The sequence below is a fragment of the Epargyreus clarus genome, unplaced genomic scaffold (genome assembly GCF_041222505.1).
Source record: "Epargyreus clarus isolate Ecla_fem2 unplaced genomic scaffold, WU_Ecla_fem_2.2 ptg000018l, whole genome shotgun sequence".
NCBI classification, from domain to species: Eukaryota; Metazoa; Arthropoda; class Insecta; order Lepidoptera; family Hesperiidae; genus Epargyreus; species Epargyreus clarus.
In genome coordinates, this window is record NW_027332226.1 from 10,233,174 (window position 1) to 10,248,416 (window position 15,243).

The 15,243-nt window shown below is 35.1% G+C and overlaps 1 protein-coding gene across 2 annotated transcripts; it reads right to left on the reverse strand.

Annotated features, from left to right (window-relative positions):
• Positions 1 to 10: 10 nt before the first annotated feature.
• On the reverse strand, positions 11 to 14,540 carry BmorPDSN (acyl-CoA Delta(11) desaturase-like). Of its 2 annotated transcripts, XM_073082498.1 has the most exons (8): positions 14,409 to 14,528; positions 10,034 to 10,142; positions 7,618 to 7,800; positions 6,331 to 6,461; positions 4,028 to 4,233; positions 3,518 to 3,703; positions 925 to 1,031; positions 11 to 253 (listed from the first exon to the last, which is right to left on the reverse strand). In XM_073082498.1, exons 1-8 carry the CDS (start codon positions 14,490 to 14,492, stop codon positions 57 to 59), a joined length of 1,203 nt encoding a protein of 400 aa, XP_072938599.1. In that variant the 5' UTR covers positions 14,493 to 14,528; the 3' UTR covers positions 11 to 56. The 2 variants fall into 2 exon arrangements, with proteins under 2 accessions (XP_072938599.1, XP_072938600.1); XM_073082499.1 differs by lacking the exon at positions 10,034 to 10,142 and having other exon boundaries at positions 14,409 to 14,540.
• Positions 14,541 to 15,243: the final 703 nt, after the last annotated feature.

Below are 15,243 nucleotides of genomic sequence, written 5' to 3' on the forward strand. Positions count from 1 at the left end.
AAACGTGAAATTTGGATTTAAAACTATAATTAGAAATTAATTAGACATAATTAAAATCATCCCCTTTTTAAATAATGCTCTTCGGGAAGGGTTTGCTTTTTGATGGCTTCCTCGATACACTTATTTAGGGGTCGCTTGGAGACCGCGGCGTCTGCCAGCGCTCTCTGAATCGTGCTAGTGTCTATGGTCTTGAGGTTTGTGGCAAGCCCAAGAGCTGCCCAAACACGAATGAAGGCGGTTGAACACCCACTACCTGTAATTAAGAGTTGGTTAATTAGATACTAGAATTTTCATTTGTTTTTCTGTGATGTGACCGTTACATAATTCTACGTATATTAGCCGTATTTGTGTTAGTGTGTTCTGGTTTGACGATAGTAATTATTAACAAAAGACATTCTCATTAAATTATTATTATGTCCCTGGGTGCAACTATACCGCGGTGCATTAAGATTTGGACAGACGTCCATGACTACAGTGAAACTTTAAAAGTAGCTCCGGTAATGCAGTTTCAATGTTAGGTATAATCCGCGTAAAACTGCTAGTCCTCTCTGAATACAGAAACGAATCGCGTCGCCATACCAAATTGTATGACTACACCTGCTCGCAACAACTTCAGAGCGGTCTAGCAGTTTGGCGTAGACTATAAAACGCGCGTCTTTAATACCGCGACCGAACACAGTAAGTCTATGGTTTTTATTTTTGTGGCGAGGTAAAACGTAAAGCATCACCAGAAATCAAATTTCAGATGATAAAAGAGCTCGTCTGCTATAATTACTTTAACATATATTACTGATAGGAGTTTAATTAATCGCGGTGTAAAGGCGACGACAGACTTGATCGTCAACCAACTCAACTTTTTATATAAAGTTGAAGCAGCGTAGATGACAATGCTAGCTGCAAGATCTGTGTAGGATAGGCACTTACCATAGCTTCCATATTCTCCAGATTTGTAATCACAAGGATATATGTAGTGGTAGTGGGGCCAGAATGTTCTGTTTAGGATAAATACTGTATTGGAATCTGGCGGGTATCTGGAAATTAAAAACGGATTTTAAAAAAAGTTCCAATATTTGTAAATGTATGTTACTTCAATTTAATTTATGTATTTTAAATATTATTGTTAAAATATTTTTTACAATTAACAATTTTTGTATATTAAGTTAAGATTAAACTACTTCGCAACGATCCGCTACAAATCTGTAAGATGGTATATATTTTAAACCATGCAGTATGTACCTCCCTCAAAGGATGCGTGCAGATGCAAAAATTAAAAATGTACACCACCATACATACCACCACCAACACGTGATTCGCTCCAACGAAGTAGTTTAATCTTAACTTAATAGCATGGATTTCCGCAAAGTAACGCCTGATACAATTAACTGTCTAATTTTTGTATACTTGACATTGTCTAATTTCAATCTTGGGGAGGCAAAAAGTGGTTAGATTGATTAGTTTATTAATAACGTAAGTGTAACAGCTGTTCCCGAAGTTAGCGCTCACATTGGACAAGCTATTTACACCGTTATCCAACGAAATATATTGAGTGCCGACTTCAGAACTATGTACTAAACCAACATTTGTCTCAATAATGCTGTTATACCTTTGTTCTTATTCATCTTCCTCACAATGTACATAAATGTATAAATAAATTAAAGATGTACCGAAACGCTATAATGGTCCAGTTCCAGACTTTGTTCCTGCTTTAAGTAGCATTATTTCTGTTTGTTATAACAAAACTGTACCGTGACAAAAGATTTAACCAGCTTCAAATTTAAGTAGGTAAGTATAAGAGAGTTTGATAGTGTATTGTGAGTTTGCAACGAGGCGAGTTGGGGTTCTATATAACATTGCTACTGTCATCATCAAATATAAGATATATTTCAATTAACGAACAAGCCGCGTTTTATTTCCAATATAGTTTGTCTATGTATTTCGTACTACACGAGGTGAAATGTAAAGGCGGTGACTGACTTACAACAATTAGCCGTAATGTATTCTAGGTGATCTTATGTGTAACACACAACACTCGGCGAACGCTCACATCGTGGTCAGTTCCAAATAAACGTGGCAAACACTCGCATCGAGCGGTTCAGCTCGTTGCATTAACTGTTGTAATGCTCGAAATGTAATGCGATACATTACACCTAAATGTTACGAGTCGATCGCCGCCTTAACGTGCTACATCAAATAGAGAAGCAAATATTTTAAATTCCGTATTATGATTTTGGTTTGTTTATAAGGAATTTTATTTATTGAAGTTCTATTATATTGGTTATATATAAGTCGCTGTTATATTTATCGATACCTACCGTTACCGTCTTAAGAGTTTTTAAACATTTTGACATTATAAACGGACACTTTAATTTATTATATTTAAAAGTATCATTGTACGTGAGTGGTGTAAAAATGAAAGTAAATATTGCGACAAGAATGCTTCAAATGTTGTTATTGATTTCGAAAAGGACCATGTATTTTGTGAAAGTAAGCTGTTTCTCATTACATCAGTGACCCATAGACCCGGATAACTCAATGCTTAACTGATACGTGTAAGTATTACGGTGATGTGGTGGGCAATTATTGAGATTTTAAGTCTTTAAAATTCTAAGTTAACCAAAATTATTAAACTACTGATAATTCTAATTAAATATAATCATTCATATAGAAATGATTAAGCACTTGTTTAATAACCCATTTGCTCTGAATAAAAACGGCAGTGTGTTTTATATATTTGAGGTAAGAATAATCTTACCTATATGCGTTTTAGAATTATTAATTGAATTGAACTATACATTAAATTAATTGGGAGTTTAGTTCGAATCAATAGAAGTTTGAAGGTTGGTTCTTATACCCTGTGCAGACGACCAGAATGCTAGTATGTTATTATTATAGTCTGTTGTAGATAAATGTTTGATTGGAAAATAGTGCTAATTTAAATTTTTAATTCAATTTCAATTATTCCTCAACTACGTCCTCAGGGGTGGGATCCTTTTCAGCTGTTCGGAATTTCAAACAGAATCCAAACATTACAACAGTACCACTATGACTAGTACTACTATGACTGTTTTTTGGCATTACGTGTTCAGCTGTTCAGTATCGAGCATACATTCCACCTAATGGCAAATATCTACTACACTCATGGACATCTGTTTATCAGCCCTAGATAATCTGATGATGTAACTTGATGATGATGATGTTCTGCTGTAACTTGGAGAGGGCACAGATGCGTTGCTACTCCTTAAGCCCGCTCCACATTCTCGCGAGAATCTCGCGAGAACGCGAGAAAAACCCGATTCGTATCGGCTCCACATTCTCGTTTCTCGTGCTTTTACCCCGTTCTTGCGAGATTCTCGCGAGAATGTGGAGCGGGCTTTAAGATTAAGTTGAAGCGCCTCGGATGAATAATCTGCCACACCAAAACCTTCAAACTGGAGCTTCGCAGTCGTGAACACTGTTATTAGGCAGAAATAAGTGTAGTGGTGTCCCATGTTATGCTACATAAAAGGAAAACACTAACTTCTCCCCAGCTTGGAGTCCCCAAACGTTAACGCCGCTCTCTACCAGCCAGGATGCATGCAACACCAGGGCATATCGCAAGAAACCAATCACGAACACCGCACTTAGGATACTATCATCCCAGTACTCCAGCGGAGCATTCACTGGCAATAAGATGAAAAGAATTCCATAGAGTATCCAGTAGAATCTGAAAAAAAAATAGCATAAAATCAAAATCTTAAAAAAAATCATAAAACAAATCATATGTTGCACCTGTAGGTACCTTTTTTTCATTATCATATATCATCCGAAATTTCGGACTAATTTACGAATTTCCTGGTTGTGGAATAGACTTTCGATGAGAACTGCTTTAGGTTTCTATCTGTGCTACTATCATAATTGTTTAGGGCTAAATAGATGTGGCAGTGGTGCCATTGCCGAAAAGTTTTACCGTCTTTGCCCTTTTAGAAAAAGCTTTTTGAAATCTGAAAAGTCTGAGGAGTAAAAATAAGGCAAAAAACAACGAATGTACCTTTTTTGAAACATGACGACAGAATCATTTTCTAAGTCTGACATGTCGATGGAGTTTTTCAAGGCTTCTTGATAGGGGCTTAGGTTACGCATCCGTGTGACTAAGTGCGCGTACATAAAGCCTTTCGTAGAGTCGTATGGGTCACCATCGGTGTTGGCGTGGGCGTGGTGGAGGCGGTGAGTCTGCACCCAGTCGTAGATAGAACCCTGAGAATGACAAATTAGTTTTTTTATTGATGATGATGATAGATTGATGATTAATAAATAAATTATGATGTTGATAACATTAATCGTAAAATGTATTGGAACCCATAATCTTTTTTATTCAATAATCTAACGTCCACCTTATGGTAAAGGGTGACTGCCGCACGTGGACCTGTGAAATTAACCCCAGATAAGATTAGAGTCCCATCTGACAAGTATCTTATCTTTCTTAGTGGTTTCATTCGTAATAATTCTTACGTATTTTTTTAACACATGTATCGTGAATTCTCAAACAAAAATTCTCGGCAAACGATCCTAATTTGACAAATAGGTACGAGCATTTAGCATCCCTGAGAGTTTTACGTATCTACTCTAGATATATTCCGGATTAAGACAAGCTTGTACGGTTTACTGTACCATTTATTTACCAGTATACTTTCAAAGACATATTAAACGTATTTATAAAATCGGAGCAAAAGGAACAGTGAGTCATATATTTGCTTAAGAAACATTAATATAAATACTTCAGTGCAAGCAATATCTGCATAAACAGGACATCGCCTGCACACTAACACTGCACCGTTTAATTACATTTCTTGATAGAATTCAAAATTGTAATATTTTGAAAGATAAACTACTTGAAAAAGTCAAGATGCACGGCTCATTTTACCTTTTAAATGAACTGCGAAAGAGATATTTCTGAAGTAAGTTGCTTGAAAGCTATTACTGAGGAAAAAGTAAAAGCATTTTATTGCAATTAGCATTGCAACTTTGTTAAGTTTAATATTTTAATACCGATTTTAATACTGTTGTATTAAAATAAAATTGGAATTTGGTATGCACGAAATTAACGAATAGAACATTGATTATTAGAAAACAATAAAATTGCTTCGAGAAAACAATGCTACGGCCGTGCCGCTTTTTTTGGCTTCGGCTTGACTTGACGGAGGCACTGCCGTGCCTCCAGATAGTTATAGTTATGCTTCATTAATATTAATAATTTAATAGAAACAATCATAGATAAATGATATTCTCAGACATTAAGGTATTAGCAAAATTAACAGGTAGTATTAGCAAAGATTCTTGATCATATAACGGATCATAAAACGGAACACAGCAGCGCCTAACACTGCTGTTATTAGGTAGAAATAGGTGAGGCGGTGGTGCCGCCGGAGTCGAACCACAAAGGGTTCTACCACCTTCAAAAAGTGTTAAGGCGTTACTGTGTTCTGGTTTGATGGGTGTGAGTGAGATATTTATACGACGTGTACCATTTTAGTGTTCAGGTCTAGCAACATCTGTAGCCGATCTGAGATAGAGCACTAATTCTATCTGGGAACTTAGTTATTGAATCAAGTTGTCCATTGGCAGTAATTGCCACTTCCTATCAGGTGGAATGTAAACTTGTGTAACAAAATAGATATTTATTTTGTTCTTATTTTCTATACCTATTTTCGTGGTATGTTTTTGCCTAGAATGTGCTTCGTCAGTGGACATTTAGGTAATTTTACAAATTATATTTAAATGCGCACGGTACAAAGGTTTTGATTTAAATTTACATTATCAACGTCTTTTTATTTACATTTTGACAACTACTGCTATGCACGAAAATCTGTATAAAGTATTCTATTGTACAGATTTTCTTTGAATATATTTTTGATATTGTACTATTTCTTTGAATTAAAAACCCTTTTTCTATAAAATTTCAGTGCAAGATTTTCGGACACAAAAAGTCTTATCATAAACCTAATTCTGTCCAACACTTCTCCTAAACTTCACGACGCTGACCCCGTGTAGTGCAAGTTTACTTTACACACCTTCTAGTCTTTTCCAGAACTTTCAGGCATGCTCGCGATGGTTTCCTTCACGAACAACTAAGGTTAAGACGCTCGCAGAACTAGCAAGGTTTGACCAGGGAGGTACCACTACTAGCGTAAAACAGTTCTTGCGCTTTAGTGGAAGGATGTAGACGTTGGCCATCTCCGTCTTCAGAGAGGCAATGTAACTTTTACCAGAGAGTTTTCTACGTAAATTTCTTTACAGATGCCATTAACTTTTGTTGCTGCTAATATGGCTATAACTTTAAGGATAGTAATTTACCTGTCCGACTAAAGTTTGACACAGCATGAGGAATATGCGGAGCTCTGTCGTCGCTGTGTAGGTGCGGTGTGCCCACAGTCGGTGTGCGCCCGTCGTCACTCCGAGAGTTGCAAATGACGTCAGAAGCACCACTGGAAGTCAAGTTTAAATTTTTTTTTTTTTATAATATAAGAGTAGCAGACGAGCATGCAGTCCACCTGATGGTAAGTGGCTACTGCCGCCCATGGACATCTGTAATCAAGCCCAGATAGGATTAGATATTCCTACCTGAGGTCGGCCACAGATGCGCCGCTACCCCTGAGGACTAAGCTGGAACGCCTCGGAAAAGTCTGTCTCCCTTATCACACCCTTCAAACCGGAACACTGCTGTTATTAGGTAGAAATAGGTGTGGCGGTGGTACCGCCGGAGTCGAATCACAAAGGGTTTTACCACCTTCAAACTTGGTTCAACTTTCGACAAATCGACGCAAATTGACGTTTCGAAGTACGATTTGCGGCTTTGCAAGTTAAGTGCGTTGGCTCTGACAAAAAAACAAAATACCATATTGACCGTAGCCCTAAGGAGTTTTGTGCGTTGAAACCCTCCGAAATCGTCTTATGTGCAGTAAGAAGGTTTTCATATAATGAGAAACTCTACGTACCTATGACTAATTTCGGCATATCGAGAATATCTTTATGCAGTGTCTTTACAATTTGACCACATAACATCAGTGTCAATAATAATTACGATGCCTTAGCACATTTTGAATATTTGCGTCATAAGACCATGGCACGAAATAAGAATCGCATTTTAACACGATTATTTAAATTTAATACGAGTAGGTAATACAGATGCCATTATGATATTTTAAATGTTAAAAAAGAAGTAAATTTAAGAATGTCATTTATCATAATCATAGAAACATTAAATTTGAAATATTTAGAGACCACATTAACTACTTTTTAATCTTGTTTATTTTAAGCAATAAATAATAAGAAATGATGAAACTGTGTTCATATACTTTAAACGAATTATACTAGCTAACAATGAAAGACATATTTATAGTCGATAGTTGTATGAATGTGTTACCTCTATTTCGTGAAGTATGTGTTTAAAAATGGAAATGAATATTAAAATCTTTGATAAATTTACTCATCTACGATTAAAATAAACAGTTCTAATACACGGAGAAAGACATATCTGTAATCATACTTTATCAAAACTTAAAGTTGATCGACTTTTATAAATATCAATTTCTATTATATGTACCTATATTGATTTGTAAGTTAAAAACTGCCAATACTTACAAAGAATGATCGTTAATATTTTAGCTTCAACGAACAGAATCCATAGTCCATATAGAGATAGGAGGTGTACGTGGATGAAGAACAGGACAACAGGCCAGTTGGCATCACGTCCCTTGCTTAACTTTGCCACGTCATTTGCCGTGGTGGCGCCATCCCCCATTACTTCGCGTACGTTTGCCATGCCTGTAAAATATAGATATTATTCACGTAATTGAAAATTGAAACATTTGTGAGTTTTCTTCATATGACTAGCTAAGTAACATACATAGTTAGTCATGTATTATTTCTTATCTATATTGACCTTATTCAATAAGGCTTATTGTTGATGAGGGGAAAATTTCAATAGTATCTGGTGCCGTGGGAATGATACTAGGATATGCGGCATTTTTACCCACTAACCCCTCCGAGATATTCGTGTTCGTAGAGGACTCCGGGAACTGCAACGGAACACAAACGGAGCCCTCCGAGCGTCGTGCCCCTATCGTCACTGCACAGGCTGACATTAAAGTTATAAAACTATGTTGATCTATCGACAAAAGTAGCTTAATATTTTTCTTATAGAAACAATTTTTATTCACATAATTTGTAAATAACTTAAATGTCTTTACGTTTTCTACTTACACGACTAAGAAACTTTTATTACTTCTTCTCTACATTGACTTGTCGACTAAAATAGCTCAATGCTTTTCTAACAAATTTGTAAATTACTTGTTTGTAAAATAAATTTGTAAATTACTTGTTTGTAAATAAATATATGTGTTAAATTAATTCGTAATTTGAATATATTTTCCCAGGTCAAGATAAAAGGATTTTTTGTATTTACTTTAGTATTTTTATTGTAGTATACTAATTGTTATTTACCAGCTGTAGGAGAGGCGGATCGATATTTGTGTTCCAATATTGAAACTACCAATGCGATGCTTGAAATTTTAGTTATTATGCGTTATGTTGTTAGATGCAGGTACATTTTGCTAGATATCTTATTTATTTTAAATCAGAATTTAGGAGAGCCTTACTTTAGCCATAAGACCACTTTATACTAAATTTGCTCATTTGTTGGATCATAGATTTTATTAAAATGAATATAGTGATTTTTGTGAATTTTGTGTGTTACATAGGTTTACCGTTAGGATACTTTTAAGCTATTGAAGCCTTAAAAGCAAGAGTTAAAGCTAGCTTTAACGTTAAAGAGAAACATCTTGAGGAAACCAATAGGTAGGTATACCAGTTAATTCCCAAATATACATATTTTAGTGGTAGGTAAAGATTATGGACGCAATACGTATTTTGCATGGGTAGTAAGTTTTTGAAGCTATATTATATAACCTTAACCCTTCTTTGATCTCTCGCTTTCCGTAACACTCATTACCAATTTGTATTACTCACAATTACTTGCATAATATAAAAATAATAGTAATACAAAGTATTTTATTCATTTGCATACAATAATAATAAAAAAATAACCACTGAATATAATTTATTCTTGATTGTACCTTACGTAACCTACACGTTTGGTCTGCCTATCTGTACCACGATGAAATTTAATTACGAGTACTTAACACGGTCACATTCACCAAAATTTCGTGACTAATATAAGAAAGTAAACGGAACGAGAAGGTAAATTTATAATGATTATCAACGAGCTTCCTCGCCTTCGTCAGCGACAGTCGTAAATTTGACTCTTTGTGAAGTTTAATTGAGGGTGTCGCTCCCAAATCGACACATAACCCGGGAACGTTAAAACGGTGCAAATTGGAATCGCAGAGTACTCAATTTGAGTAACTCCAAAATTGAAGTTAGTGACACATCAGACACATTAATGTTACGTACATTTTACGAATATAAACAAATATTTTAAGTACTTGATATGAACTGAATTAAAACCTGTTGAGGTATGTTTCGTGGCTTGCAATGCAATTACCACCTGCTAAACGTAAACTACACGTATGTTTTTTCTATAGAATAGTAATTTAGACAATAAGTGAGTATACATTAAATTTATTGTTTCATTAACTGTAACATTATTAATAATACATATTATTTATAAAAGCATCATATTACATACACAAATGTGTCTCAAAATATAAAAAATACGTACGTATAAAAATATTACCTATAATTAATAATATTTAGGTAATTCATAAATATAATTGAAATTTTAGTTAATTGATAGTGGTTAATTAATTCAGTAATAAAATATTATTCTAACATCGAAATATTACGAGTAAATACCTATGTGTGTCTGACATACAACATTAACATACCTAATTGAATTTAATTTCGAAAATTCGAATTAATTATTATTATTATCATGAAAGTACAAGTAACGTAGATATTGTTAATAGTTAAAGTAAACATTAATAAAAATAATTATTATATTTTTAATTTAATACATGAATGACAATTTCATACATACCTATGGGTTCTCGAAATACGCGTAATTTGACGTTTTCGGTAGCATGTGCAATTAGGAACACATGAAGTCCGCTTTGAAGTTCGTTTATTTCACTTTGCTGCCATTTGACCTAAAATCGAGTACATTGACTTTCCTTGAATCGCGTGCGCACAGTCTGCAGGATATTCAGCCACTGAATAGTAAATGGCAATCATCTTTCGCGTTTTGCGCAGTCTGCATGCAACTGCTGCGTATTATGTGAGCTTGGCAGAAATAACGGGTTATTACTTAATAACTCGGTTATGTTGCAACCTTGCAACATGCATCTGACGTATGGAGTATACGTGCATGGCACTTTCGATACGTACGATTTCGTTTTGTATAAGCTGTGTTGACGGTTTCTATAAATTATGAACTTTTTAAGAAACTTGTTGGTTTTTAACATATTTTATTTTATTTAAAGTAGTTATAGCTTAGTAGTGGACATTTAGCCTCTTAATCGAGGAGACCGACATCGGAATACCAGACCTCTGATTTTTGAAAATGATGTTCGTATTAGAAATTAATAATTACTTGTTAGCGGTGAAGGATAGTTTTAAGAAGAAACCTACCAGCTTGTGAGTCCTTTAAAATGTTTTCAAGGGTGCGGGAAGTCTATCCGCAGTCCTATAGTCCTATATCCGCATTATGACCTAAACCCCTCTGACTCTAATTGATGATTGAGGGTTGATGATGATGCTTTTATTTTATTGATATTTTGATATCATAGGTTATAAACATGTAAATACTAGAAATAACTATATTCACGGAACAGAAAAAACAAGTTTTCTGTTCTGTGACCTAAATTGTTATGATTCATTCTTAGAAGTCGTAGTACTAACTAACTGGCCAAGAGCAGGTTTTTTATGAGAACTACACAACAATAACGCATCATTTGATTTATTCATCCTTATTACCTGTATTTAATGGTTAAATAAGTAGTCGTGATACTTAACCAAAAATATAGTTTTGCCGAGCTTTACTTTAATTTAAACCACAACTTGTAATTGATTTACTTAACTTGCTCGCTATGGCACATTTCGTGAATATTGCCAAATTAAACTATTACCCCAAATATACGTAAATTAAAATTATTATTTTTTTATTAATCACTTCGTTTCTTAGTTATTTACCTATTACTTATACACTTTTAACGAAGTAAGTATGGTGCGTATAATATTAATTTGATATAATTAATATAAATAATACTTTAATTGCGAATGTGAGTTTGTTTGTTTGTTTGCTACACTTTCACGTATTAACTACATAACCGATTGTCATGAAATTTTGAACACACGTTGCCGGAGTTTCAAAAAGGAACATAATGTATCTTCAATCCCCAAAAAAGTACCTACTATTCCCGAGGAATCGATAAACACCTCTGAACACGAGCCAAGCCGCCCGCTGTACTCTGAAAGCATTCGTCCGCGATCCAGACGACGCTTGCCCACAGCAGGGCCTTCTCTGTTTGGGATGGAGTAGCTCCAGCGTCTTCGTTGAGGTACGCGCGGGAACACAGAGCGCGTCACCTCGAGACTGATGATTGTTTTGACGCAGGGCACCCTCCCGTCATCACCAATGCCTCTGTTAAGGGAGTAGAAGATGGGCGTGGGGAACCCGTCTCCTACGCCCAGTTTACCTGCTGCGGATAGGAGGATTTCTCCCCTCCCTCTCCACAGCGTCCCTCTGCGGGATTACTTCATCGCAAAAGTATTTCACACTTTTCCATGACCTCCCGCTTTCAATCATAGTTTTCACCACAGTCACTAGCTAGAGGTCAGACCCCACTGCAGCGACGAGGCGCTGGCTGCTCCAAGCTGGACACTCCTCCAGCGTATACTGCGCCGTGTCCTCGTCGCAGCTACAATGGTGGCACTGGGTGGTTGGGTTCCTTCCGGCTATTTGGCACAGGTACTTCCCGAAACACCCATATATTTGGGTACGCAACCCTAAAAAGCACGTTTCCTATGTATAGTCGATGCAAACTTAAATTATCAGACTTCTTTGGACGGTTTTGTGAGCTATTTTTTTTGTGGCAGGGCAATGTACTTGGAGTCCCTGATTATTGTATTTTATTGGAATATCATATAAAAATAATATATTATGTCAAGGTTGAATACCTGTGACTTTAAATTTAAGGGTAAACGTTCAATTAAATTTTCAATTACTTGTATTAGTCTATAGGTCATCTATAGGTCAAACGACCACTATTGTATGTAAATGTAATGACGTTCTTAAACGTTATAAACCAAACACGTAGTCAAATTGTTTTTGTTTCCGTATTTTTGTCAAGTCACTTTTTGGAAAGTAAATATGGCTTGGACATTCGCAAAATAAAGATGATGTCAAGGACTATTAAAAAACGGTATTACGTTTTAATTAAACATATACATACAATTATATACGTTGTGTTAATTCTTATTCGTTTAACGTGTATCTTTATTAAATTACTAGCTGACCCAGCAAATGTTGTGTTGCCATATAAATAAAAAAATGTTAAGGGTGAAGAACCCTTATCACTTAGGGGTTTGAAAAATAGATAGTAGCCGATTCTCAGACCTATTGAATATGCATATAAAATTAGGTGAAAATCGGTAAAGCCGTTTCGGAGGAGTACGGTAACTAACATTGTGACAAGAGAATTTTATATATAAGATTGTCCTTTGTATACAATTCTATTTAAAAATTCCCTTCAAGAGTCTGCTTAAATTACTTACGAGTTATCTTAAGCATCAAAGCATTTTGTTACAAGGTTTATGAGAACATTATTAAAAAATATTTTGTTGTGTGCGATAAGGATGATGTTATCAAATAACAAATGATGCAAAATGAACTGGGAACTTGTTAGCATATTTGGTATTCTTTATTAAGCCGCTCATCGTACTTACTCGTATTATTAAGGGCTCTAGTAGATATCCTTCTAGCATACCCGATTTACCTACTTTTTGGGAGCTATATGTATCCGCAGACGTTGCAGCCTGAACACGATTGACCGCTGGTCGGAGCTACTTTTGGAAGCTGTTGCATCCCCCACATGACTGAGCGCTGGTCGGAGCTACTATTAGACGCTGTTGCATCTCGCACACGTCTGAGCGCTGGTCGGAGCTACTTTTGGACGCTGTTGTATCCCGTACACGTTTAAGCGCTTTTGTTAATTGTTCCTAATGTGTGCGTTGGTTGGTTTTGATACCGTGAACGAACGAACGACGTGATGCAGCATATTATGCAATCGTTAGAACACGAATCGCCGATGTTAAAAGTGTCTTAATACAATAGTACCGCTTGGCCGTAAAAATGTAGAGTCGTAATAAATAATTCTGAGAAACAGTTTTAAGGATAATCGCAAGGAAACTTCGATAGGGTATGATTACTGGAAAATCCAATTGGATTAATTTTTCCAATACCTCTAATATACGTATCCAATAATATTAAGAAGAAATCCAATTCTGCCATATTATTCTCTGAGGAATCTAATGTTCAGTGCCTTAGGGTTATATTATATTTCATATGACAGTTTGTATTAATCTTCTCTGTGTTCGAGTATTTGATATAGTAGTAAACTATATTGATATAATATATGTATGTTTTTTTCGTAACGTAACATATTGTATAATCAAAAATCTATTTTATCTACTTTATATCTATCTTTACACATGAGAAAATAGGTATACAAATATCATTTATACCACACAATTACAATACAACCTATTTTTTGTTTAGATGTCTTCCTTTAGATCTAATATCTGCAAAAGACATCCAATGTATTTCATAGTGACTATATTATATTTATTACTAGTTGACCGCTGCAATGTTAACGTCGCATATTTAACAATATTGATTGTTATTTAGCGATATTTAACAATACTGACTATTGAAAACGATACGTGTCATGCGCATTGATTTTAATTTGAATACTTTTTAATTGAATTATATTTTATTTTTAGTAACACATATAATTTGGAAACAGTTTTGTCTGTTTCAAATCTTACATATGTATTTTTCGTCCCTTCATAAATTTTCTTGTAATTTGAAAGATACGAAAGATAGGAAAGATTATTAACTAAGCTGCATTTAAAAACAGTAACTTGTTTTAGACAAAGTCTTTTAACATTGTTGACGTTATGCATTTTAAAATGTCAGTAACGTAAATAAGGTTTCTTTTGTTGTTTATTGCGTATATTTGCAACTTATTATTCATGGATCCTTCCTACACTCCTCTGCATGATCATTAACTTCACAAATTTCACACTATACCGTGCGCACAATATTCGTGATCTGAAGTTTTCTTCACGTATTAAAATAATGAATGTATCTTAGTTTTAATAAGTGTAGAGAAAAATAATTGTACGTATCTTACCTTGCAAGTGGCTCGTCCGTGGCGCCTGGTTATCGAATGTCCGCGGCCACCTACAAGGGAACTGGCCACAACAGTGACTGGCATAACGCTACGTATGCTCAAATCACCTACTTACTTATTCATGAACGTACGGCAACCGCTCCTTGGTATTAACACAATTTTCCATAATGACCAAGCTTAAGTTTAGCACTGATTATGACGATTACATATATCATTTATGATCCATAGTGTAACGAGGCAATTCCATAAGAAGAGCTACCAAAATATTGCTTTAGTTTAGTTTAGCAGAATGTTTTTATATGTAAGGTTTCAAGCTAGTCGCGGGTGATGTAGCTAAGTAGCTATGTGCAGTGCAGAAGACGACCTATGACGTCGATTGTTAGAATTCTATTTAAATTATTTTATTATAGTTTTATTTTCAGGATTTATAAAAATAAGTCCATATTTATATATTTATAGTCACTGGCTGGTAGGATTGCATGAGTTAAAAGGAAAAAGAACGCATCTTGACGTTAGAGTTGTATTTTGAGCGGGAATAATAAATGTTATAAATTGGTTGAAGAACTATTTCGTAACAGATAAAACTATTTTAATCTCTCACCACGAATCACGCATCTTACTAGTATCTACAATGCAGTACATTTTTATAGCACATCTAATACGTAGCTGTGGCGGAGTGTCAAGTAGTTTCGTAACTTAGCTTCGACTTCGCTTACCACTTAGCAATTTCGCATATCTTTAGTGGAAAACCCTTTAGACTAAAATTATTAGTAGTATTATTAGATTGCATGGATCGTGGTCACGGCGAAACTGAGGTGGAGCGGAGAAACCGTTG

Coding starts and splice junctions, on each gene's coding strand:
- BmorPDSN (XM_073082498.1), bottom strand. CDS start 14,492: ATGCCAGTCACTGTTGTGGCCAGTTCCCTTGTAGGTGGCCGCGGACAT. Junction 7,801..10,033: donor CGTATTTCGAGAACCCATAG/GTATGTATGAAA, acceptor TATATTTTACAG/GCATGGCAAACGTACGCGAA. Junction 4,234..6,330: donor GTCAAACTTTAGTCGGACAG/GTAAATTACTAT, acceptor TGTCATTCTCAG/GGTTCTATCTACGACTGGGT.